Source organism: Ambystoma mexicanum, chromosome 6q (assembly GCF_040938575.1).
Source record: "Ambystoma mexicanum isolate Mex_15411 chromosome 6q, UKY_AmexF1_1, whole genome shotgun sequence".
NCBI lineage: Eukaryota > Metazoa > Chordata > Amphibia > Caudata > Ambystomatidae > Ambystoma > Ambystoma mexicanum.
In genome coordinates, this window is record NC_090937.1 from 379339600 (window position 1) to 379364793 (window position 25194).

The window sequence follows — 25194 nt, forward strand, 5'->3', positions numbered from 1 at the left end:
GCATGGAGACAAATGGTAGCCACATTGTCGGGATCCTCCCATGCCAATTTAAGTGAATATGACATGTCCGAGAATGGTGAAGGGGATTAACCCCAAGAGAGGGGCATTCCGAAGAACGGAGGTGGAAGCTCGAGTTAAAGTGGGGGGAGGGGAGAAGACAGTAACAAATAATATGTAAATGTATGCTAAGAAGCTTGTAACCAAAAATGTCGGGTGTGATCGTTCTGTTTTGTTTGTTGTAAAAACCAATACAATTTATTAAAAAAAAAAAAAAAACTAGCTCAGGAAGTCCTTCAAGAGATCTTCACCTTTTGGGGAACCCCTCAGGTAGATCTGTTCGCAACGAGTGTCAACAAGAAATGCAAACGATACTGCTCAAGGGAATTTCCCCCGGGAGGAGCTCGAGGAGATGGGTTTGGGGTGGACTGGGAGTTTCCACTTCTGTACGTGTTTCCTCCAGTTCCCTTCATTCCTCACGTAATAAGGAGGCTCAGAAGATTCCGGAAACCCATGATTCTAATTGCCCCGGATTGGGCCAGGAGAAGATGGTACCCGGATCTTCTAGACATGTCCATCTGTCCTCCAATTCGTCTTCCACAAAGAGAGGATCTTCTCTCGCAAAAGGAAGGTCATATTCTACATCCGGATATCAGGACTCTTAACCTTCACGCTTGGTTTCTGAAAAGTTGAGATACAAAGATTTGTACCCCCCGGATGATGTGATGGAGGTGTTGCTTTTGGCCAGAAGGCCAGCAACTAAATCTTATACCGCTGCCGTTGGAACAAATTCTGCAGCTGGTGTAGAGATAAGGATATTGACCCTTTTTCATGCAGTACACCGATTGTGTTATCTTTCCTGCTATACTTGGCAAATTCAGGACTTCAAGTTGGCACAATCAAGGGTTACCTTGCCGCGCTATCAATCTTTAAATGCACGGCTGAGGAACCTTCATATTTCAAATTGCCTCTAGTCATTCAGTTTCTGAAAGGGTTGACTAATGTCTTCCCCCCAACTCCTTTTCAGGTTCCCCTGTGGGATTTAAATCTAGTCTTAAAATGTCTAATGGGCACTCCTTTTGAACCTCTTCATTCCTGCCCATTAAGGTTTCATACTCTAAAAACAGTTTTTTCCTAGTAGCTTTCACTTCTGCCAGAAGAGTGAGCGAACTACAAGCTGTTTCTTGCAAACCTCCACATACTATTTTTCACAAAGATAAAGTGGTTCTTCAAGTGAAGCCGAATTTCCTCCCAAAGGTTGTCTCAGAATTCCATATCACACAACAAATAACCATGCCTTCGTTTTACCCTCCTCCTCCCCCAGGGAAAGAGTAAGAGAGATTGCACAGGCTGAATACAAAGCGTGCCTTGACTTTTTACATCAAAAGACTTGCAAAGATTAGGCAAGTTGACCAGTTGTTTGTGGGGTAAGCAGGACATAAACTAGGTTTACCCATCACGAAACAAACCATCTCAAGATGGATAATTCTAACTACCATAGAGTGCTATAAATTGGCAGGAAAAGACCCTCCTCAACACCTCAAGAATCATTCAACCAGGGGTATCTCAGCCTCGTCAGCTCTCCAAAGAGGAGTTCCAATAAAAGACATCTGTGAGGCTGCCACATGGTCGTCTGCACATACTTTCACCAAATTCTACAGTCTAGATTCCTCCACTAGCCCGGAGACTAAATTTGGGAAAGCTGTATTGCACTCTGTGCATTCTTAAAACCTTACTAAATTTTACTCCCACCTCCTGTACACATTACTTCTTTGGGAGTCTATCAAAGATAAGGAATACTTGGGAGGAGACAATCCATTCTAAGAACAAGTTACTTACCAACTGTAACGTTCTTTCAACTGGATGTTCCTCCCACGTATTCCTTATCACCCCTCCCATCCTTCCCAGCAGTAAAACTTCCCTTGTAGTTGCAGCCTACGCTCCTTCAAGGGTACTAACCATCTCATACAGTACAATCACAGCTATTCAAAATGGAACGGAGCAACCGACGCTGCGCAAGACTATTTATATCTGTGGTGACGTTGGTGGCGATACGGATGCCTTTGAGGGACACAGACTCGAGGGACGTCGACGCGCAGCGCCCTCTACTGAAAACAAAATTCCGAGGCCAGCAAGCTCGAAGTGGATTTATCAGAGATAAGGAATACGTGCAAGGAACATCCAGTCTTAAGAACGTTACAGTTGGTAAGTAACTTGTTCATCGGCATGTAAATAATTATTTTTACAGGGAAGATACGAAAACACTACGGAACTCTAATACAAAAATAGGAAAATTGCATCACTTCTGATTGAGGCTTCACAGAGCAGAATTCCAGTTGCACCTATAGCAAGCTTTAAAAATTCCTTTGTGTGACACCTTACAGCCATGAACTGATTAACTGTTTATGGTCGTATGTGTTCAACTCCAGCAGTGCACAAAATAAACATGAGTAAGAATCTGCACGTTTCCCATTTTAAGGAACAAAACGAAAACATTGTTGCATTTTAAACTCCTTAAATTCTTTTTTCTGCAAAATATTAAAAGCTGCATGTTTTTTTTTCAACCGAGATTCTACATTAATTGTATCATCAACTGGATGATGTTTTACAATGCATTAAGCAAGGTAACAGATATTAAAGGGGGTGTCTGTGTATGGCCATGAATTATAAGAACTATACTCCTACGTCCCGTCCCGTTTCCTCCATACTTATGGGGACATCTCTCCGTCCTGTGGGACGGGACCGGAGCACTTTTGTAAAAAGCATCCACATTTATTTCAAAAATGTGTCCCTCCTCTCTTTCCTGCGTGGGGCCCGGCACGCGGCAGTAACCCCGGCCACCTTGGCTCCGCCGTGCGCATCGCCCATCAGTCCTTTTCTCTGCACGATCGGGGCCTGACGCACTTGCATCCTCGGAAGATTTTCTTCCGTTTTTCCCTCTCTGGCTCTCGCTAGCGTTCGTTTACTAGTCTGTCTATGTCTTTTAAACTAGATTTTTCCAGACTGTTCATCGTGTCACCGTCGCTTTGCGAGGGCGGATCCCCATCCTCTTTGTTTAGAGTGTTTGGGTCCGGAACACCGTTGGGACTCCTGTTTTTACTGTGACTCCCTTTCGGTCCGGGCTCTTCAACGTCAGTTGGAGCGGTGGGAGGAGGTGTTCGGATGGACTCCTCCTTCGCATTTTCAGGCGTTCATCGACGAGAAGAAAAAACACCTGGTAAGTTCTTTGATTTTCAGAGCACCCCAGCCGGTGGATACCTTCCCGGGTTCCTCTCGAGCCGGGAGGGGCGTTGATCGCTCTTTTACCGGGGTTCGCCCTGAGGTGCCTGTCGGGCCTAATAATTCTACCAGAGTTTTCTCCGAGGGTAAGTAAGGGGCCGGTGATCACCAGACTACACTCTGAGGCCCCTCCTGTGGGGGCTGTGTGTAGACCCAGTTCTACTGAGTCGTGGGGTACCGGAGCTTGCTCTGAGGTCGTTCTTTCAGCTTCCCTCAACAACAAAACCGGGGTACGCCCCGAGGTCTTGACTGGGCTTGAGGTTACCGAACGCATGTTCGAGGCCCGTGCTGATAAGGCTTCTACCAGGCCTAGGTCCGAGGTCCCTCGTACAGAGGCTAAGGCTACCAACAGTTCTGAGGGGCCGGGCAAGGCCCTGTAGGTGACAGCGCACCGTTCCCGCTCTTGTGGTGACACCAGATCTGTTGAGGGGGCAAAGAAGAAAGTTTCTTCTTTTGCCGGCAGTGCCGAGGCTCTTCCTTCGAAGGGTGAGTTGGCAGTTGGTATGTCGCAGAAACATTCCAGGCCTCATAGTACCGGCTCTGCCGAGGTTCCTTACGTTAAGGCTAAAATTAAGACCCCTGATCCATCGACAGGGACCCCTGCCTCACTTCCTCACGTGCCGTAGTTCCCCTCAGATGAGGACAAAATGGCACCCGTTTCCGCCACGACCACAGCGCCCATTTTAGGTACTACCCCTACAACTACGCCATTGGCCCCTGGTGTAGGGTTCGGTTCTTCGGGCGAACCTAAGGTGCCTTGTGCGCATCCTTTCCGGCCAGTTTATGATTGGAACGCCCGGATGCCTCTTCCGCACAATATTTCGTTGCCCGCAGGGGCGGCTCCCTTGATTTATGTGGCTACATCGGCGCAGGGGCCTGTGTGGCACCCTTGCCGGTTGCGTCCCTGGATTTGTCCACCTAATGAGAGGCCTCCTCAGGTTCCGAAGCAATCTCCTGAGGACGCCTTTTTCAGTAAATTTCAAGCGCTTATGCGTACCGACCCGATGAGGGAATATTTCAATGGGCTTTTCAAGGCGATATGTCCACCCGCGCCTCCGGCTCCAACCGTCCCGTCGGTGGTTCCGCCGGCGCCTCCCTTGCCCGTGGTGCCTCCCCCTGCACTTCCGCCTGTGCCACCATTGTCCCCAGTGGACAAGGCAGTGCCTGACTCGGCTCAGCACGAGCCGGACCTGTCAGATGACCCTCAAGGCCATCAGGACAATGAGGACCTGCCCCGCTCTACCAGAGCTTTCCATGACAGGGTACTGGACATGATGTGCTTCTTAGATGTTCCGGTGCCCGAGGCACCTGCTCCGCAGGAGGGCGTGCTTTCTGGGGCGTTCACCTTGTCTCCTTTGGAGCGTACCGGCCTGTTCTTACAGAAGGACGTTCTCGCCGAGGTCCGAGAGTTTGGGAAAAGCCACACTCTGGACTTTTTGTCAATAAAAAGATTGACGCGAGGTACAGGCTACATTCCTCGGAAGAAGTGGCCTTGTCGTCTTGTCTGCCTCCCTCCTCCACAGTGGTGGCTGCGGCCACGTTGCAATCCAGACCTGCAGCTTCCTCCTCCGCGACGGCGACTCAGGTCTTGGGAAAGGAGGACAAGCTCCTGGACTCCCTAGGGAGGAAAATCTTTGCCAATTCGGCCTTGCAGCTCAGGCAGGCCAATGCAGAATTGATTTTGGCCGGAGCTAACATGCGGATGTGGAGAGGTCTGTCGGAGTTTGAGGAGCACATTCCAATCGAGAAGCTGGAGGATTTCAGAGGAGGCCTTCCCGATGCCAGGGTCTTTGCCCATGATCTCCTGGAGGCTGCGGCTCACCACGTAGACACCTCGGCTCGGGGTCTGATGCTGGGGGTTGATACCTCGCGGCAAGCATGGCTACATGCCACTAAGTTCTCGAAGGAGGTGCAAGACAAGGTTCTGGACCTTCCATTTGATGGTAAGGAGCTTTTTCACCCTTCTACTGATGTAGAGCTCACCAAAACCAAAGACAGCACCCAGACGGCCAAATCATTGTCTGTTCTGGTTAAACCTCCCTTCAAGACTCAAAGGCCGTTGTCGCAAGGTCGACCTTCCTCTGGTTTTAGGGGCTTCCTCGACCGCAAAAATCGCAGAGTGGATACTCCGGCGGGGAATAACCGCCTTAGACAACAGCATACGCAGTATTTCTCCCGCTCCTCAGCCTCCTCATCAGGTTCAGGTGGCACCGCCACCGATAAACCTGCCAAATGAGGGTTTTCCGCGCTCGCACGAGACCCCGGCGGGAGGACGCATTGCGTCTCATTGGGAGGCGTGGCAGACCATCACAGAAGACAGATGGGTCTTGTCAGTCGCTCGAGCGGGCTTCCGCTTACCTTTACCCCCTACCCCACCCCTCAACCCTCCTTTTCAGCTGTCGGGCTCACCCTCCCTCAAGGCCGAGGTTCAGAATCTTCTGCTCCTCAGAGCTGTGGAATCCGTTCCCCTTGGGGGACGAGGGGAGGGATTCTACTTCCGGCCGTTTACGGTGCCCAAACCCAACCAGGCTGACCTGCGCACCATCCTAGACCTTTCCCAGTTCAATCTTTCCCTACCCCAAGAGAAATTCAAGATGATCACGCCCGGCCAGATTCGCTCCTCTTTGCAGGCGGGCGATTGGCTCAGCGTGGTGGATCTTCAGGATGCGTACATGCATATCCTGATTTGGAACCCACACAGGAGATACCTCTGTTTCTCTTTGGGAGAGGAGCACTTCCAGTTTCGGGTGCTTCCTTTTGGCCTCAGTTCGGCGCTGCGTGTCTTCACGAAGATGATGTCGGTGATCGCGGCCCATCTTCGTCACCAGGGTATCCATGTGTATCCCTATTTGGACGACTGGCTCCTATGCAGCCCTTGCCCATTGGCAGCAGCGGGCAACCTCCAGTCTCTCCTTCAGCTCCTGTTCCATCTTGGGCTTTCGGTGAACTGGCGGAAATCCTCCATGACGGTCTCACTGGACCTGACTTTCCTGGGTTTTCGTTGGAACACGATAGACTGCCCAGTGTATCTGACCGGGGACAGAATGGCGGATCTGTTGGCCACGTGTCAGATGTTTACGCAGTCGGAGAGCATGTCGGCCTGGTGGTTACAGAGGCTTCTGGGCCTCATGGCCTCGTGTGTGCTGGCTCTTCATCTTGCTTGTCTCAAAATGAGACGGACCCAGATGGCTCTTCGGAGTTCCTGGCGTCAGGCTGTGGACCCGGATTCCAAACGGATAATGATTCCGGATTCCATGAGAGTGGACCTGGACTGGTGGTCTTCTCTCAGCAACCTGTCAGTGGGTGTCGGGTTCCAGGACCCAAGCCCCATGGTGACGATCACGACAGACTCCTCCCTTTTCGGGTGGGGTGCGACGTTAGATCTTCTTCAGGTCTCGGACCTATGGTCACCTCAGGACAAGCTCCTGCACATAAATCAATTGGAGCTTCTGCCGATTTTAAGAATGGATGAGGTGGTCCGCATAAGAATGGACAATGCGGTGTCAACAAACAAAGTCTCCCCCTCTCGTGGATCTGTCCATCCAGATTTGGCAGTGGGCCGTGCTTCATGGGGTCTGGCTGCTTGCAGTGCATATCCCGGGCCAGCTGAATGTCACTGCGGATGCCCTCAGCCGGTGGGCAGTGGTCAGCTACGAGTGGGAGTTGAAGGCGGAGATCCTATCATGGATTTTCTTGCGTTGGGGCACACCGGAGGTGGACCTCTTCGCAACGGCGATAAACAAGAAGCTTCCTCAGTACGCCTCCAGAGGGGGGCTGGGAGCCTCCTCTCTGGGGGACGCACTCGAGATCCCATGAGAGAGCTTACGCCTTCCCGCCGGTTCATCGAGCAATTTGGAAGTTGAAGAGTTCTGTCAACTGTTCTCTTCTACTGATAGCTCTGTGGTGGCCGGCCAGGTTTTGGTTCTCAGAACTTCAACACCTGTCGGTGTGTTCGCCGATCAGGTTACCAGTAACTCCCGATCTTTTTCACCATGGATACCCTTAGGAGGTTTCAGCTTTTGGACGGTGAAAGATTCTGTGATACAGGCAGCAATCCATCTGGAAATGGATGCCTTAGACGCCGGCCTGCCCTGGGGTTTACCGAAGGTCACAAACAGTTGGGAAGAACTCCGAAGCTCGGCAGTCCTGTCCAGGTAGAACTTAAGAGCTCTTCGGACATCCAGGCAGTGTAGAACCCTTTCCGCCTCCGAGGCAGGGTTCGGAAAAAAGACCGGAAGGGAAATCGACAGCAGATGTGGCACCCCTCCCCACAATCGCTCAGCTTGGTGCCTGAGTTCACGGCTCTAGAGCCTTTGGGTTTGTCTGCGGATAACATGCGCATTATCCAGGCAGCCAGGAAACCCTCGACCAGATCCCAATACAAGAGTAAATGGCTCAGGTTCTGTCATTGGTGTTTGGAGAAAGAATTGGACCCGAGGGTGGCGACGATTGACACGGTGCTGTCCTTTGTCTCATCCCTAGCAGAGTCAGGGGTTCATGTCTTGTCCTGCAGGACTTATCTCTCGGCGATTTCCGCCTACCTCTCTTCAGACGGGTGTTCTTATTCGTTAACTAACCCGGTGGTGAAGAGACATTTTGCTGGTTTGACACGACTCTACCCTCCGGTTCGTAGTCCGCACCCACCTTGGGACCTAAATGTAGTCCTGACGGCGCAGTGCCATAAACCTTTTGAGCCAATGGCTACGGTTGACCTCAAGTACGTGTCCTGGAAAGTTTCCTTTCTGGTAGCCGTTACGTCAGCGAGGAGAGTGAGTGAGCTCCAGGCATTGTCGGTGGAGCATCCTTTCTTGGTCTTCCACAAGGACAAGGTAGTCTTTAGGACAAACCCAGCTTTCCTACCAAAGGTAGTGACCGAATTCCATCTGAATCAGTCGATTTCCCTTCCGGTCTTTTTTCCGAACCCTGCCTCGGAGGCGGAAAGGGTTCTACACTGCCTGGATGTCCGAAGAGCTCTTAAGTTCTACCTGGACAGGACTGCCGAGCTTCGGAGTTCTTCCCAACTGTTTGTGACCTTCGGTAAACCCCAGGGCAGGCGGGCGTCTAAGGCATCCATTTCCAGATGGATTGCTGCCTGTATCACGGAATCTTTCACCGTCCAAAAGCTGAAACCTCCTAAGGGTATCCATGCACATCAGGTGCGAGGCAAGGCTGCTGCGGTTGCTTTTCAGAAGTATGTTCCCTGGAGTCCATCGTTAGAGCGGCTACTTGGGCCTCCCCATCTGCTTTCTGTAAGCATTACTGCCTCGATATGAGCTCTAGGGCTGGCGCTCAGTTCGGCCAGGCTGTGCTGAAGAACCTGTTTCAGTAAGGGGTATTTCCATCCACCCATAGTTCCTGTAAGGAGTGCTTGGGAATCTCCCATAAGTATGGAGGAAAGGGGACGGGACGTAGGAGTATTACCAGGTTACTCACCGTAGTGACCACCTTACTCCTATTCCATAGTCCCCTTTCCTCCATACGCCCGCCCGCCGTCCCCTCTAATAAGGTTCCTCTGTTATTGCTAATGGGTCTTGGACCCTGCGATAGAAAAGGACTGATGGGCGATGCGCGGGGCGGAGCCAAGGTGGGCGGGGTTACGGCAGCGTGCCGGGCCCCGTGCAGGAAAGAGAGGAGGGGCAAATTTTTGAAAAAAATGTGGATGCTTTTTACAAAAGTGCTCCGGTCCCGTCCCACAGGACGGAGAGATGCCCCCATAAGTATGGAGGAAAGGGGACTATGGACTAGGAGTAAGGTGGTCACTACGGTGAGTAACCTGGTAAAAATATCCCCTACTATATATTTAAGCAGTTTGAAATGCAACACATTAGATGGTACATGTTACCCCTACATCCCGTCCCCATTCTTCAATACTGAAAGGGTGTCCCTTTTTCCGCACAACGGGAATGGATGCCTGCACTGTATCAGTGTATTTTTGACATTTTCCTTTGTTGCTGCTGCACTTTATTTTCTTTTTTCTATTTGCCACGGCCTTCAGCGCCCCTGGCACATGTCGGTACCTCCTGGTTTTGGTAGGTGTGCGACAGTCCATTCCTGGTCTCCGATCCACCTTCAACCTGTTTAGCGTGTTTGGGGCCCGACCACCGGTGGGACTCGTGTGCGGCGTACAATGCATTGACACCTAGATCGATCAAGAACAGGCTTAGGCTTGTGAGGTGGAGAGAAGGATTTCCTAAATACCCATCAGTGCACCTGAAAGAACTTTGCGCACTGAATATCTTGTGAAAATTTAAGGGCGCCTTTATTTTCAAAGGGGGACTCCTTTCCTGTGAGTTCTCTGATTAGGAGGGGTCAGAAAGATCCTATCACCGCTAACGGGCCCAAGGCTCAAGCAGATACCAGTGTACGCACCAAGGGGTCCATGGATGCTACCGGGCCTCCTACCCAGTGGCATAAAAGGTCTACTACTGGACGTTTGTCCAAAGGGCTCGCTGGCTCTGTGACAGGGCTTGGCCTGATGGGGCGCCTCGATGCCAGCACTTCGGCTGAGAGCACCAAGCCTACCTGAGCTTGCTCCGATTTCCAAATGAGAAACGGTACAGCTACCGAGGGTCCAGTAAAACCTGTTCTAAAGAGTGTCATGCCGGGCACGGCTCCCCTGCATACTCTAGATTTACCACAGCATTCTGAGGTACACAAAATTGCACCAAGGCGGGAAAGTGCCCTGTGCGCTCAGCCTCTTCTGAAAAGGCGTCATCTTCTGTGAACTACGCTCCCTCAGAGAGAGCTACTGATAACTCTTTAAGGCCCCAAACTCAAAGTTCTTTGGGGGGAGCTTCGCAAGGCAGCCGGTGGTAAGGGTAGATTGGTTAAGTGGTGAAGTTCCCTGGTACAACTAATACCCAACCTCTTCTAGCACTTTTAGGTACTCAGAGACATGGATGCAGCAGGCCAGGCAAGGTCCTTGGGTTTTAGTCACATTTACTTGGACGCCTTCATCAGGGGTTCCTCGCTCTTCAGTACAAAGTTCACCAGCATGCAAGGAAAGATTTATTTTTGAGAGGTTTCTGAATTTGATTAGATCACTTCAAATGTCAGATATACTTAAAGGGCTCATTAAGGAAGTTCTTCCTCAAGAAATACCACATGGGCTGGCTCCGGCACCACAGTCCCCTTCAGTGCTGCCTCTTCCGTCTTCATCTCCAAATGTGGTTTCCAGGGATGTACAAAATGTCGAGTTTCAACCCTCAGACTGGACGGACAATGTTCCTAGAGAGCTCCCCAAGGAGAAGTCAGGAAGCAGAAGATCAAGTTTAGGATGCAGGAACCAGGATACTGATGAGGATGAAGAGAAAGCGGATTTTCCCTCTTCTGCCAAAGCTTTTCACTAAAAGGCTAGAAGGGTTAACAGACATTTTAGGATTTCCTATACTTCCCCCAAAAGCAACCTGAATCAGGAGTTTTAGCAGAGGTTCTAGCTCTACAAACATCATCCAGGTCTGGCATTCCAATGCAGAAGCATGTCTTGGAGGTGAAAAAAACCGTATGGGCAAAGCCACACTCTTGCCAGGTCAGCAAAATGTTGGATGCCTGGTACAGACAACTTCGCTCAGAAGGACCTTTACTTGCCTTGCATCCCCAACTGTATTAATCGGTTGTTGCAGCGCCCTCACTATATGTCAAGACTGCTGCTGTGGGCTCATCCATTCAAGCTGCAACTTCTTCAGCTGTCCTTAACAGAGGACAAGCTCTTGGAGTCATTTGGAAAGAAAGTATACTTAAATGAATCGCTGCATTTACACAAAACAAATGCGGGTGCATTATTGGAAGGTGCTAATCGGTGGCTTTGTAGGGAAATTGCTGATTTTGCCCAGGACCGCCCGGTTGACAGGCAAGCAGCGTTTCAATCTGGTCTAATTGAGGCAAAGATGGTCTTACAAAATTTGCTTGAATCTTCTTTAGATCACAGAGACCCTGCCAGTAGAGGCATGTGGTTAGGGGTTGACATGGGAAGGTCAGCCTGGCTGCAAGCTACTAAACCCACCTACGATGTGCAGGACAGGATTTTAGACCTTCTTTTTGAAGGTAATGATCTTTCACTCGTCAACTGATGACAGATTGACCAAGAAAAAGACCTACATGCAAACTGCTAAATCATTAGTATTTTTCACAGGTGCATACCAGGCCTGAAGGCCGTTCAAGATCATTTGGGGGTTTTAGAGGCTTCCAAGAAAGGAGGACTAGAAAACCAGACCGATCACCGCAGAGTACTAACCCTGAAGGGGTTGCCCAGCCCCACCCACCCCTCCTCAGCATCAGCCTCGGAGCCAAAGAAACAATGATATAATCGTCCGGGTCCATCAATCTCCTGTGGGTGGCAGAGTGGCTCTGCACAAAGATTAGTGGTGTCACCATTTTGTATACTGCTGGTTAATTTCAGTGGTTTCCAAAGGTTTTCATCTCCCTGTGGCTTTTCCTCTCCCAGCATCCCAGCCACTCATACAGTTAGGATCTCCAACACTTCCCAAGGAAGTGGAGAGCCTGACGGAATCTCGCACAAGAGGGTTGTTTGCAATCACACTGCGCACACAAACAAGAATTTAAACCAGTTGGTTTTCAATTTAAACAACAGATGATGCAGCCTGACACGTGTTTCGAGCAACGGGCTCTTCTACTGAGGCTACATGTTGGTTGTATAATTACAATTATAAAGTACAAATAATGCAAATAATTGAGACATATAGGATGTTAAAAGCCCAAACACAAAGAACAAGGCAAATGCGGTGGTTCATTCAGACCAATAAGACAAATCAATTGAAGTCACAGGTTGTCATCATAATTGTGCATATAAATTGCATTTTGACGATTTAAGAAAGTTTTGAAAAAGGATATATGATCGATGTGGAATGTATTTTTCCAATTTACACCGATCCAATAAGTAGAAAGAAAAAATAAACAGCAGCTAGGTTAGCAATTGTTCCAATGTTGGCCATACAATCAGTTCATGTGTTTAAGAAAACCATGTGATTATACCTTGAAAACTTGGCTTCCCTTTACTGGAATCTCAAACGGTAGAAAGAGTCCCTGTGCAACACTGAGGCTAGCGATTACAGGGATCAAAATTAACATTGGATGCGCAGGAGCTGAAAGCAGCTCCTGGGTATCCAGCATTAACTTGTGACCAGGAGTTACTTGTTACTGGGGAACGAGGAGCTAGTACATAGCGCTCCGCAAATCTAACTTCCACATAACATGCAAACTAATCATTTTGTCAATTATTTATGATCTCTTAAGCTTTAAATGTTGTAAAGATAGGTCCTAATAATTATTTATCGATTGTTCCAAATACACTGAGTTAAATTCACATGGGAACGCTTGTTCAGCATCAGTTGTCCTGGGGATCCAAATGTAGCTCCTGGTAGCTGCTGCTGTGAAGCTCACCAGGCTCTTGTTGGCTATTAGCAGGAGCTAAATAGCTCCCATTTCCTCTCAATTCCGAACACTGGATTATGTTCTAGGATCTTCACTATACACAATAAAATCGAGACTGGCCTGAGAGTTATGTTATGTTAACTGAATTTATTGAAGCGTGCGTTCCGCCCGGAGGCACCATGGCGCTGGAGACGTGAGGACAAATACTTATATCACTGTTTCGAATGGATTGTGTCCTCCCACGTATTCCTCATCTTATGATAATTCATTATCTCCAGCTTCGCTGCTTCGGAAAAAGACATTCTCGGCAGAGGGCGCTGTGCTCGAGGTCGTGGCGTCGATTGTCCCTCGACGGTCTCCGTACCGTGTCGACGTCACTGATGGTATAAGTAGCTCGAGCCGTGCCCGTTGCTGCAGTTCCGTTTTTCCGATCGCTTTGCTATCGTGAACGGCGCGCTCCGAGATTTTCTTCGTGAAAATGTCATCTTCTTCGACTCCTTCGACACCCAAGACTGGGTTCAAGAAGTGTATCGATTGTGGATCGAAAATGTCGATCACGGATCCTCACCGAGTTTGTCTCTGGTGTCTCGGTTCTAGTCACCGAACCGTCGACTGTGGTTCCTGCCAGTCCATGACCGAGAAGGCCCTTCGTGAGAGGAGAGGTAAACTGTCGGTGGGCAGGGAAGCCTCTAAGAAGGCTGTGTCCAAAAAGCATAAGAAATCGACCGATTCGAAAGAATCTGATCGACATAGACACTCCAAGAGATCTCGATCTAGGAATAGATCGAGACACTCTTCTTCCTCATCAAAAAAACTGAAGAGGAGACATAGATCTCCCTCATCGTCATCATCTTCTGAGTGGACCGAAGAAATTCGATGTCCGACAAAATCGGATTCTCCCAGAAAATGGGAGGAATTCCGTAAAAAGATGATGGAGGTTTTCGAGAATGCGGCCCCGACCCCCTCGAAAGAACCTCGGAAGAGCCATTCCTCTAAGGTCGCTCCATTGGACGATAAAGAGAAGTCGAGAACTACCTTGGTAAAAGCCAGTAGTATCAAAGATACTTGAGTCGACGCCAAGTCGTCGACGCCAAGTCGTCGAAGGCTCCTCGTGAGTCGAAGACTCCTCGAGAGTCGAGCACATCTCCGGTGCCTCATAAAAAGCTCTATTCATCGAAGGCTTCGATGGCTTCATCAACGCCATCGGCGTCGACTGCTTCAGCATCGAAGCCAAGAGCGTCTTCGACACCTGTATCGAAGTCTTCTTCGAAGTCTTCGAAGTTCCCGTCGACAACCTCGAAGGATTTTTCTATTCCTTCGAAGGAAATTGTTGAGGAAGAAAGGAGATTTACTCTGTTGCCCAGAACAGACTTTTTTAAAGCTATGTCCTCAATTTATGAGGAATCTGGCTCAGAGGAAGACAAAGTCACTCCCTTTGGAGTTTCATATGGCACAAGACAAGTTCCTGAGGAACTCATTGATCAGGAATCTAGAATGAGAGACCTGAGTGATACTCTACACTCTGCTAGTGGAATTGACACCTCCCCAGAGTTAGAATTTGCCAAACCTGACCCTGCAGAACATGCAGACTCAGGGTACAGAGGTCTTATGAACAGGGTAGTAGAAAACATGGGTTGGGGTAACACTTCACCCGTGTTTGAACAGGACGACATGACAGATATAATTGTCAAAGGTCCCCAAAAAGACCCAGTTCTCCCCTTTCATAGGGTTCTTCAGAGAACAGTAGAAAAAAATTGGGAAAATCCTGATAGCATTCCTGCTACAAATAGTAATTTCCCAAAGAAATACAGACCAGCTGGTACGGATCCTGAATATTTAAACAGGCATCCGACTCCAGAAGGTCTGGTTATTCAGGCTGCATCCACAGCAAAACAAACTGCATATCCCACTATCCATCCGGATAGAGAGGACAAGAAAGTTGATGCCTGGGCCCGTAAAGTTTTCACTTCAGGTAGCATGGCCCTGAAATCGACAAATGTCACCTTACCCTGGCCAGGTTTACCCATGCCCTGTGGAACTGTATTTCGGCAGTGGCTGAGCATATCCCGGAAGGCGAGGAAAGGGAAGGCTTCCTGAATATAGTCAAAGACGGAAAGGAGGCAATGGGGGAATGTCTCCAGTCTGGACTGGATACTGCTGATAGTATCAGCAGATCCATGGCTACAAGCACTGTGTTGCGCAGATTTGCGTGGTTGAGGAAGTCGGGGTTTGCACAGGATGTGCAATCCAGACTCCTTAACATGCTCTTTGATGGCTCGAGGCTATTTGGCAGTAAGGCTGACGAAAGCCTAGAAAAACTCCAGACCTCGAAAGCGGCAGCTAAATCCCTTAGTGCCTCCATGCGCCAGCCTCGGAAAACCTATTCAGGATCATCTTCCTGGAGAGGTCGTTCTTTTCGCTACTACTCCTCATTTGGTAGAGGAAGAGGACAGGCTTCTCAAAGAGGCAGAAAAAACTTCCCTCGTGGTGGACGAGGAAGAGGTGCGAAATCAGCCTCAGGAGCGGCATCTTTGCCCTCAGCCACTCCTGCAGCCGCCTCCAAATCTCTCTGAGAGCTTGCTCCACAAGACACCAGTGGGAGGCAGGATCTCTCAACATCTGAAGGAATGGCGAGGCATTACCTCAGATGTTTGGGCACTGGAAACAGTAGCTCAAGGTTACTGTCTCCCCTTTCTAAAAAGGCCTCAGAATCATCCACCGGGAGCCAACTCCGTAAAAATTCCAGACCCGCTCGTGTTGCAGGAAACTTTAACCCTGAATGAGAAAGGTGCCATAGAACAGGTACCTGTAGCGGAGAGGAACAGGGGTTGGTACGCCCCATACTTTCTCATCCCAAAAAAGGTCGGAGGATTGAGACCCATCTTGGACTTAAGAAACTTGAACAAGTTCCTCAGGAAGGACAAGTTCAAGATGGTGACCCTTTCTCAGATCCTTCAGGCTCTACAACTCCAAGACTGGTTGGTATCATTGGACCTTCAGGATGCTTACTTTCATGTGCCAATATATCCAGGGCACAGAAAGTACCTGAGGTTCGCGATTGGCAATTCTCATCAGTTTCGAGTTCTGCCATTCAGGTTGACCTCCGCCCCGAGGGTTTTCACCAAACTGTTGGCGGTTGTGGCAGCAAGTCTCAGGAGAGGAGGTATTCACATATATCCCTACCTGGACTGGTTGATCAGAGCAAGTTCTCCAGAACAAGCTCAGGAACATCTTTCGATCACCTGCCACTTCCTCCACAAACTGGGCTTCTCCCTCAATTTCAAGAGGTCCCACATGATACCAACCCAGAAACTCCAGTTTATCGGAGCAGTCTTGGACACTTCATCGGGAAAAGCCTCACCTCCCGAAGGTAGAGCTCTCCACATCCAGCAGATGGTAACGAAGTTTCAGAATGCCCAACATCTACCGGTCTTCGATTTTCTCAGGTTGCTGGGCCTCATGGCATCCTGCATTTTCCTAGTACCAGAGGCCAGGTTGAGAATGAGATCCCTTCAATGGGCACTCAGAACTCAGTGGTCCCAGTTCTCAGGGAATATGTCGGATCTTCTGCAAGTCCCGAGCGCAGTTTCTCAGGATCTACTATAGTGGGCTTGCAACGACAACATTCTCAAGGGAGAATCCTTTTGGCAACCATGGCCGGAGATAACAGTAGTGACGGACGCCTCACTCACGGGGTGGGGAGCACACACCAAAGATCTGACAATCAGCGGTCGTTGGTCTCCATCGGAGTCCAAACTACACATCAACCTATTGGAGCTGAGGGCAATCATACTAGCGCTGAAGGCCTTTCTGCCCTCTGTACAGGGAAACAATGTCCTGATAATGACAGACAACACAGTGGCCATGTACTACCTCAACAAGAGAGGAGGAGTAGGGTCACTACCACTGTGCAGAGAGGCAGTGCAGCTTTGGTCCTGGGCAATACGAGAAGGAATCTCTCTATCGGCAAATCACCTAGCTGGAGAGCAAAACACGGCGACAGACGCTCTGAGCAGGCAGAGCACAGTCTCCCACGAGTGGGAGCTAGCTCAGGAAGTCCTTCAAGAGATCGTCGCCCTTTGCTGAACCCCTCAAGTGGATCTGTTCGCCACTGTGATCAATCGGAAGTGCGAGCAGTACTGCTCAAGGAAATCTCCTCAAAGAGGAGCTCTGGGAGACGCATTCGTAGTGGAGTGGAAGTTTACACTGCTGTACGCGTTTCCCCCAGTCCCCGTGATTCCTCAAGTAATCAGGAGGTTGAGAAAGTTAAGGAAAACCATGATACTAATTGCCCCGGATTGGGCCAGGAGGACGTGGTACCCGGACCTTCTAGACATGTCCATCTGCCCTCCAATACGTCTTCCGCAAAGAGAGGATCTTCTCTCGCAAGAGGAAGGTCGGGTTCTCCATCCAGAGGTCAAGACACTCAACCTTCACGCATGGTTTCTGAGAGGTTGAGATACAAGGATTGGGATCTTCCGGATGACGTAATGGAGATCTTGCTTTCGGCCAGAAGGCCAGCAACAAAATCTTTATACCGATGTCGCTGGAACAAGTTCAGTAACTGGTGCAAAGATAAGAATGTGGACCCTTCTCAAGGTGGCACCCCAATGGTGCTTTCTTTCCTACTGCATCTAGCCAATCTGGGGCTCCAGATAGGGACAATTAAAGGATACTTTGCTGCGCTGTCTATTTTCAAGCGCACCTCAGAAGAGGTTTCATATTTCAAAATTCCATTGATCATTCAATTCTTAAAGGGGCTTACTAATGTATACCCCCGAGTACCTTTTCATGTCCCAACTTGGAACTTAAATTTAGTACTAAAATTGACTTGTATACCTTTTGAGCCTATTCACTCCTGCCCATTGAGGCTCTTAACATTAAAAACTGTACTTCTTGTGGCCTTGTCATCAGCCCGCAGGGTTAGCGAACTTCAGGCTCTCTCATGCAAACCGCCATTTACTACTTTTTATAAGGATAAGTCTTAAAGTTAAACTTTCCTTTTTATCAAAGGTAGTTTCAGACTTCCATTTGTCGCAAAAGATAATATTACCAACTTTTTATCCTCCTCCTCATTTGGGAAAGGAAGAGGAGAGATTGCACAGACAAGATCTCAAGAGGGCTCTCACTTTCTATATCTCAAGAATGGCTAAATTGAGGCAAGATGACCAACTATTTGTGGGTTATACTGGTCATAAACTAGTTATACTGGTCATAAACTAGGATTATCTGTAACAAAACAGACCATATCCCGCTGGATCATCTTAGCCATAACTGAATGCTACAGGTTAGCAGGAAAAGACCCACCAGATGGGCTTCGTGCCCATTCTACAAGGGGTATGGCTACTTCTACGGCTCTAAAGAGGGGAGTCCCGGCAGCAGATATTTGTTCAGCTGCTACTTGGAAAACAATACACACTTTTGTAAAACATTACTGTTTGGATACTGCCTCCTCTAATGAGGGTTTATTTGCCAAGGCAGTTCTGCATTCTGTCCATGAAAACTGAAAACTAATACTCCCATCTCCAAAATTACTACTGCTATGGGAGTCTATCATAAGATGAGGAATACGTGGGAGGACACAATCCATTCGAAGAACAAGTTACTTACCAACTGTAACGTTCTTTCGACTGGATGTTCTTCCCACGTATTCCTCATCGAACCACCCATCCTACCCCGCAGTACAGTTTACGTTTTCTTACACTTTCCTCTCACGAAGTGTGCATCAGTCATGGGGCACGCCTGGGTGTTCCTCCTATATGTTTTCATCGAAAAAACAGCTGGAGCAACGGGCGCGGCTCGAGCTACTTATACCATCAGTGACGTCGACACGGTACGGAGACCGTCGAGGGACAATCGACGCCACAACCTCGAGCACAGCGCCCTCTGCCGAGAATATTTTTTTCCGAAGCAGCGAAGCTGGAGATAACGAATTATCATAAGATGAGGAATACGTGGGAGGAACATCCAGTCGAAAAAACGTTACAGTTGGTAAGTAACTTGTTCTTCTGGAATAGCTTTGTTTTCAGTTGCCGACGAAAGGCAAAGTGGTCTGCGGTCCCCTGCAGAGCAAGAGGAAGGTCATTCCAGCCCCCCCTTTTCGAGCTAGCCTGAACAGGGGAACCGCTACCCAAAGAGCCGCCTGAGATCGGAGAGGACTAGCAGGCATGTAATGGACGAATTTGGCCTGCAGATAGTCCGCTCCCATGCCATAGAAGGCCCGATGTGCCATACACATGGATTTAAACATGATCCGATCGGCAATAGGGAGCCAATGAAGTTGCCTCAGTAGAGAGGTCAATTGGGCTCTGAAAGGGGGGGGCGCAGAATAGATCTAGCCGTGGCATTTTGGAGTAGTTGTAACCGCCTGATCAGATAGCCGGGCTGCGCCAGATAAAGTGAGTTACAGTAATCCAGTACGCTTAGAATGTGTTAGACCTATCTTTCCTCAACCTCTATTTACCCCTAGAAAATGTCAAGATGGTGACTCCTGCTCAGATTGCAGAATCTCTCTGCGCAGGAGACTGGTTATGTGCCATGGACCTGAGGGACACTTACCTGCATATACCTATATGGCATCTTCATTGACAATGCCTCAGATTTTCTGTCATGGGGAAGTGTTTCCAATACAAAGTTTTCCAGTTTGTTCTAAATTCAGCCCCAAGAGTCTTCGCAAAGATTATGAATGCGATAACCAGCCCATTCAGGAACATGGGTCAGCATGTCTACCCCTATCTTGACATTTGGCTTATCAGGGCTGAGTCTCCCCAAGAAGCGGCACAGACCCAACAAGCCCTAATCAACATACGTTTCTATCTGGAATTCTCAATCAATACCAGAGCTGACGCCCACTTGGAGGATTACCATCATAGTTTTCCAATGGGACACAGTGGACGCCAGATTATTTCCCATTCCGGCAAGGCCTCTTGGCAGCAGTGAAGCATTTCTTATCAAAGGTGTGCCCAACAGTGTGGTGGTATCAACACCTGTTGGGTTGACTTGCAGCTTGCATTTCCTCAGTACCACTAGCAAGTCTCAAAATGAGGAGGATACAACTTCACTTAGCAACGTCTTAGGATCAGGAAACAGGGTCTCAATCGGACACAATAACAATCTCTGCAATGCTCAAGGAGGATCTCCTATGAAAGAAAACACACTCCAACCTGTCGCCCTCTACCACATGCGACAATAGTGACAGACTTTTACCTAGAGGTATGGGTGCAACATTAAGTTCTCACACAACACACGGGTTATGACCCCCAAAGACATATAAACTAACTGGAGTACTTCATTCCAGTTACAGAACAATGTTGTGCTCATTCTAACTGACAGTAGTACCGCAATGTTTTATATAAACAAACGGGGTGGGGCCAAATCCCCAATTCTATGTTAGTTAGCTCTCCAGATGTGTCAATGGGCAATAAATAGAACATGAACTATGGCTTCAAGCAGCTCATTTACCAGGTCAAAACAATGCAGAAGCAAACAGGCTCAGCAGACTTATAGTGCACTTCTACAAATGGGAATTAGCGGAGTGCATTCTTCAAGAGTTGTTCTTAATGTGGGGTCACCAAGAGATAGACCTCTTTGCAACAAGCCGCAATGGCAAATACAACAAGTTTGCATCCTGGCGATGCCAGGGAGAGAATTCTAAAGGACATGCTTTTCAGATAGATTGGTTGGAGATTACCTGTTATGCATTTTTGCCATTAATTCTCATGCAGAAGGTTGTCAACTAATTCAAGACAGCCAAGAATTGCAAATTAATTCTAATAGCCCCTCTGTGGCCCTCCAGGGTATGGTACTCGGACCTCACACGGTTTGCCTAGCGGGGACCACTCACACTGTAAGTATCCACTTGGATGTTGTCTGAACAAGGAGGCTCACTGCTTCACCCTAACCCACAAGCAATGGCCCTGGCAGCCTGGTGCCCCATCGGAAGCTATCTGATGAGCATATCGACATTATTCAAAGAGCTAGAAAGGACCTGGTCCCAATACAAGAGCAAGTCGACACTATTTTGTCACTGGTCTCAATAGAATGCTATTGCCCCCCTGAATTGTCCCCTGGATAACATATCTTTTTCAGATAGCTCGTTCAGGAGTTCAGGTAGACACATGCATCTAGCTGCCTTTGGGGTGTCAGGAATTCAGAGCAGACTACTTTTTTTTTACTTTCGCTAACTCTATCATAAAAAGACTCCTGGAAGGGTTAAAAGGATTATTTTCCCCAGTGAGAAGGCCTTGCCCCTCCTGGGATCTCTATATTGTTTTAGCAGCTCTGGCTCATACACCATTTGAGCCGATGTCCTCAATAGACAATACATTTGTGACACTAAAGTCAATTCTGATAGTGGCATTAACATCGGCAAGAAGAATTAGTGAAATTTCAAGCGCTAGCAGCACCTGAACAGTATACAACATTTCACAAGGCAAAGTGATTTTACCCCCCGTGGGATAACAAAAAAACAAAAATTAGAGCTCTCCGTCAAAAATATAAAAATTACTGCAAATGCAGAAAATCTAGTCTGTTACAAAATGACGCAGAGTTTATGCTTAAAGTCCTTGTCAAAAGAGATTTTAGGGCTTTTTGGGCTATTTTTTCTGGCCAGGATTATGGGGGGTGGCCGACCAGTTGAATGCTATTCCTGATGCCAAATGGGTCGCGCATTACACTGAACTTTTTGATATGGACGGAGAGGGCCCAGAGCTTTGCAACAAAAGGGAGTATGCGCTTAACGATACTTGGAAGCCTGACATTGACTATGAGACAATACTAGGCTTTATTGTCAAAGCTAAGAAATCAAGGGCCCCCGGCCCTAACAGCTTAACAAATAACACACTTAAAACGGAACCTGAAATTTGGGCTAAACTCCTCTGTCTCTTATTACAAGATGTAGTTAATTCCGGTAATGTTCCATCTAGCTGGCAGACCGCCCATATTGTTCCCATTTTTAAGAGAGGTCTACGGACATTGGTCAAGAATTATAGACCAATCTCCCTTACTGATGCGGACTTCAAGCTTTTCGCTGCTATGCTCCTCTCGCACCTTAATGTTTGGATTAAGGAAAATAATATTCTTCCAAAGCAACAAACAGGCTTTAGGGTTAGACACTCAACTAATCTTAATGGATTTATTCTAACTGCCCTTCAAAGTTCAACATGGGCAAAATAGAGTGGCTCTCTCTATGTGGCTTCAATCGACCTATCAAATGCTTTTGATTTAGTAATTAGGTCGAGACTCTGGGAAAAACTAACTAAATGGGGGATTCTGGCAGGTCGACTCACTTTAATTATGGCAATGTATGAGAATTTGGGGGTCCATATTAGGATCGATCTCAAAGGTACCCTCACTAGAAGGATAAGGACTCGTATCGGGGTTAGACAAGGCTGCTCGCTAGGTCCATGCCTTTATATCCTCTACATGGCAGACGTAGGGGAATTCCTTGAAAGTACAGGCATGGTAAATGCAAAATTGGGCGATCTCAGGCTCTCATGGCTGGCTTACGCCGACGATTTTCTCCTTTTTGATCACACCAAAGTCAGCTTACAGAGGCTTATCTGTAAATTTGAAGAATATGCCTTAACTAATGGGTTAAAAATTAACCCAAGTAAAACTCGAACAATGGTCTTCTCTAGAGGGAGAGAGGGTAATAAAAAAGTATGTAAAATTGATGGTGAAAATATCATTAGAGCACACAAAATTGTCTATTTGGGATTCCTCATTCTGGCCCAACCATCGGCCATTGAATTAAGACGTTCTCTTAGACACAAAATAATTCTGCTTATTTCTCAATCTATTAAGCTGGATAGTAAATATGGCATGTTCTCCTTCAAACCTGTAGTGGATTTTTTCAAGGGAAAGGTGATTCCAAAACTAATATACGGAATGGAACTGCATTATCTTGTTCTTCTGACCTTCTGGGACACCCTTGAGGGTATCTTCTGGAGAAAAGTTATGAAGCTGCCTAATTTTGTTCCAATAGTTTCCATAAGGTATGAATTGGGTCTAGTCTCTCTGCGAGCTAGAATTCTATGGAGAGTTCTGACACTTTTCTCTGCTTTGCTCTCCCCGAAACAGGATACCCTTTATGTTGATTTTGGTAAAATGCTCTTCTCACGGGGATCACCAGACCGAAACTTATTTCTTTCGAGATTTAGTGTCCTCTGCGACAAGACTCTATCAGACCTTTCCACTGACAGGGATACCCTATTAACTAACACCAACAAAGTCAAAGAATGTCTTTTCACTAGCGATTGGAGTAATACGCTGGAAAAATTGCATTCTTACCCATCTCTCAGTGATTTGCAATTTGACCATAAGAAAAGAGGCTGCCTGTCTTTTATCTTAACTCAATTTCCCAACCGCTATTACCGTTCACCTCTTCTCAAACTCAGATGGAATCTCCTACCTACTAAAGAAGTTCTTTATGGAAGGAAGGAGATTAGTGATTTGGACCTTTTATGTCGATTTTGTCACACCCCCAGGGTAATTGAATCTACACGCCATCTTTTTTTTAGAATGTACTGCTCTGAAAGGATTTAGTGATATTTACTTAGGCAGATTCAATACCCTGGGTCTTCTGGGGGCAGAGAATGTTATTTGGTCCCAGTCTCTTTCAATTTCTAAAATTAAAGATGGTCTCGCTGTGGCGGGTTTTATTGAGTTTCTTGATCTCTATCCCCCTCCCATTTGACCAATTTGTTTGATGAATTCCACTTTTATATACTACCAAGTCTATCATGTATGTATACAAACCTTGGAATTTTAACTGATACTGCTGCTAAATGTGTTCTTATTACGTAAAGGGAAAACATTTTTCTTCCCTTTTAACCACTAAATTTGTGTCGAAAATTTTTATGTGCACTGAATTTTTTTAACTGTCTTTTATATTTTACTTACTGATAGAAGGATATGTGGATCTGTATGTGTTTTTTTTTATTATCTTGGTAATGAAATGAAATCAATATGCAACGTAACAGTAATGTATGATTCCTTTTCTTTTGCTTCTTCTTTTTCTGTATTTAAGGATTTCGTTTGTAAAGGTTTCTTTTGTAAACCGTACACAATAAAAATAAAAATAAAAAAAATAAGTTGTTCTTATAGAATAGCTTTAGGTTGTGTTCTTATCCAGTGAGAAATGTTTTGGGCCAAATAGCTTGTTAACTGTTTCTTGCTTTTTTAAGTGCCAAGTGGGGTAATGCAAGGTGTTCTCCGCGAGCATGCACCATAGATCATTCCTGTTTTTCCCTGGTTTAGAAATGTAAGAATAAAATATAAAGTAAGGCTTGTGTGGTGATACATGACTCATGGACTTGGTTGTGCAGGAACAGAATAGTTTATAAGCTAACTTTGATACCCTCCTTTCTCTTTCGCAGGTATTGTATTTGCACCTTATGGCTCAGTGTGGAGGCAACAACGGAAATTTGCTCACTCAACCCTCCGCCATTTTGGCTTGGGAAAGCTCAGCCTGGAACATAAAGTAATCGAAGAATTTAAGTATGTGAAGAAAGAAATGCTTACACATGGGACGGAGGCATTTGACCCTTTACCAATCATCAACAACGCAGTCTCTAACATAATCTGTTCTGTAGCCTTTGGGCGACGCTTCGACTACACTGACAAAGAGTTTACAACCATGCTGTGCTTCGCGTCCCGTGGGCTTGAGATCTCTATCAACAGCCAGGCTATTCTCAGCAACCTATGCTCGTGGTTTTATTATCTTCCATTCGGGCCTTTTAAAGAACTGCGCCAAATTGTAAATGACGTTACAGCGTTCCTGAAGAGAATTATTGTTCAGCACAGAGACACTTTAGATCCAGAGAACCCCAGAGACTTCGTTGACATGTATCTGCTTCACGTGGCAGATGAGAAGAAGATTAACAGTGCCACCATCTTCAGTGAAGATTACCTCTTCTATATTATTGGTGACCTCTTTATCGCAGGCACTGATACCACTACCAACACGCTACTTTGGTGCGTTCTGTACATGGCCCTCCATCCTGATATACAAGGTAACGCCCTTAAATTGTAATCTTACATCTTCGTTTTGTGCTAAACCTCTTTTTGGCTGGTCTTCAACTTTACTCTGATAACATGTCTGTAAATGTTTTGAGACGACTTTTAACACAATGTGACCCAAATGCGCTAAGGCTTTGCAACCATGCTAAGCCAGCACAGCGAGCTCTCTAAGATCACAAATGCTAATGTCTGACTGTTGCATGGTGGAAAGGCAGCAGAGCTTTTCCATTAAAATATTAACAGCTGACTTTTCTATTTGAATTTTTTTTTCATTTGAGATCAGACTGTGCTTCTGGTAGAAACTCTACATGGGTAACCTCAGCAGACATTCCCATTTCTCGATTCTTAACACTAATATAACTTTGAAATGTGGGAGTAACATGAATTAGAATGCTGAGGAGACCACCTAATGGGTTACACACGCAGAGGACATTTTGCATGTAATATAGTGTGAAGCAGGAAATGTGAAAGATAGAATCGATACAAAGTTATTCAGAGACGTTGTGA

The 25194-nt window shown here is 47.2% G+C and overlaps 1 protein-coding gene across 2 annotated transcripts in view; it reads left to right on the forward strand.

The window, feature by feature from the left end:
- CYP2U1 (cytochrome P450 family 2 subfamily U member 1) overlaps positions 1 to 25194 on the forward strand; it is a 515971-nt gene that overhangs the window by 84794 nt on the left and 405983 nt on the right. For both annotated transcript variants that reach the window (XM_069630862.1, XM_069630863.1), the window contains exon 2: positions 24045 to 24680. In XM_069630862.1, coding sequence (XP_069486963.1) covers positions 24045 to 24680 — 636 coding nt within the window. The remainder of the gene's footprint in view (positions 1 to 24044; positions 24681 to 25194) is intronic.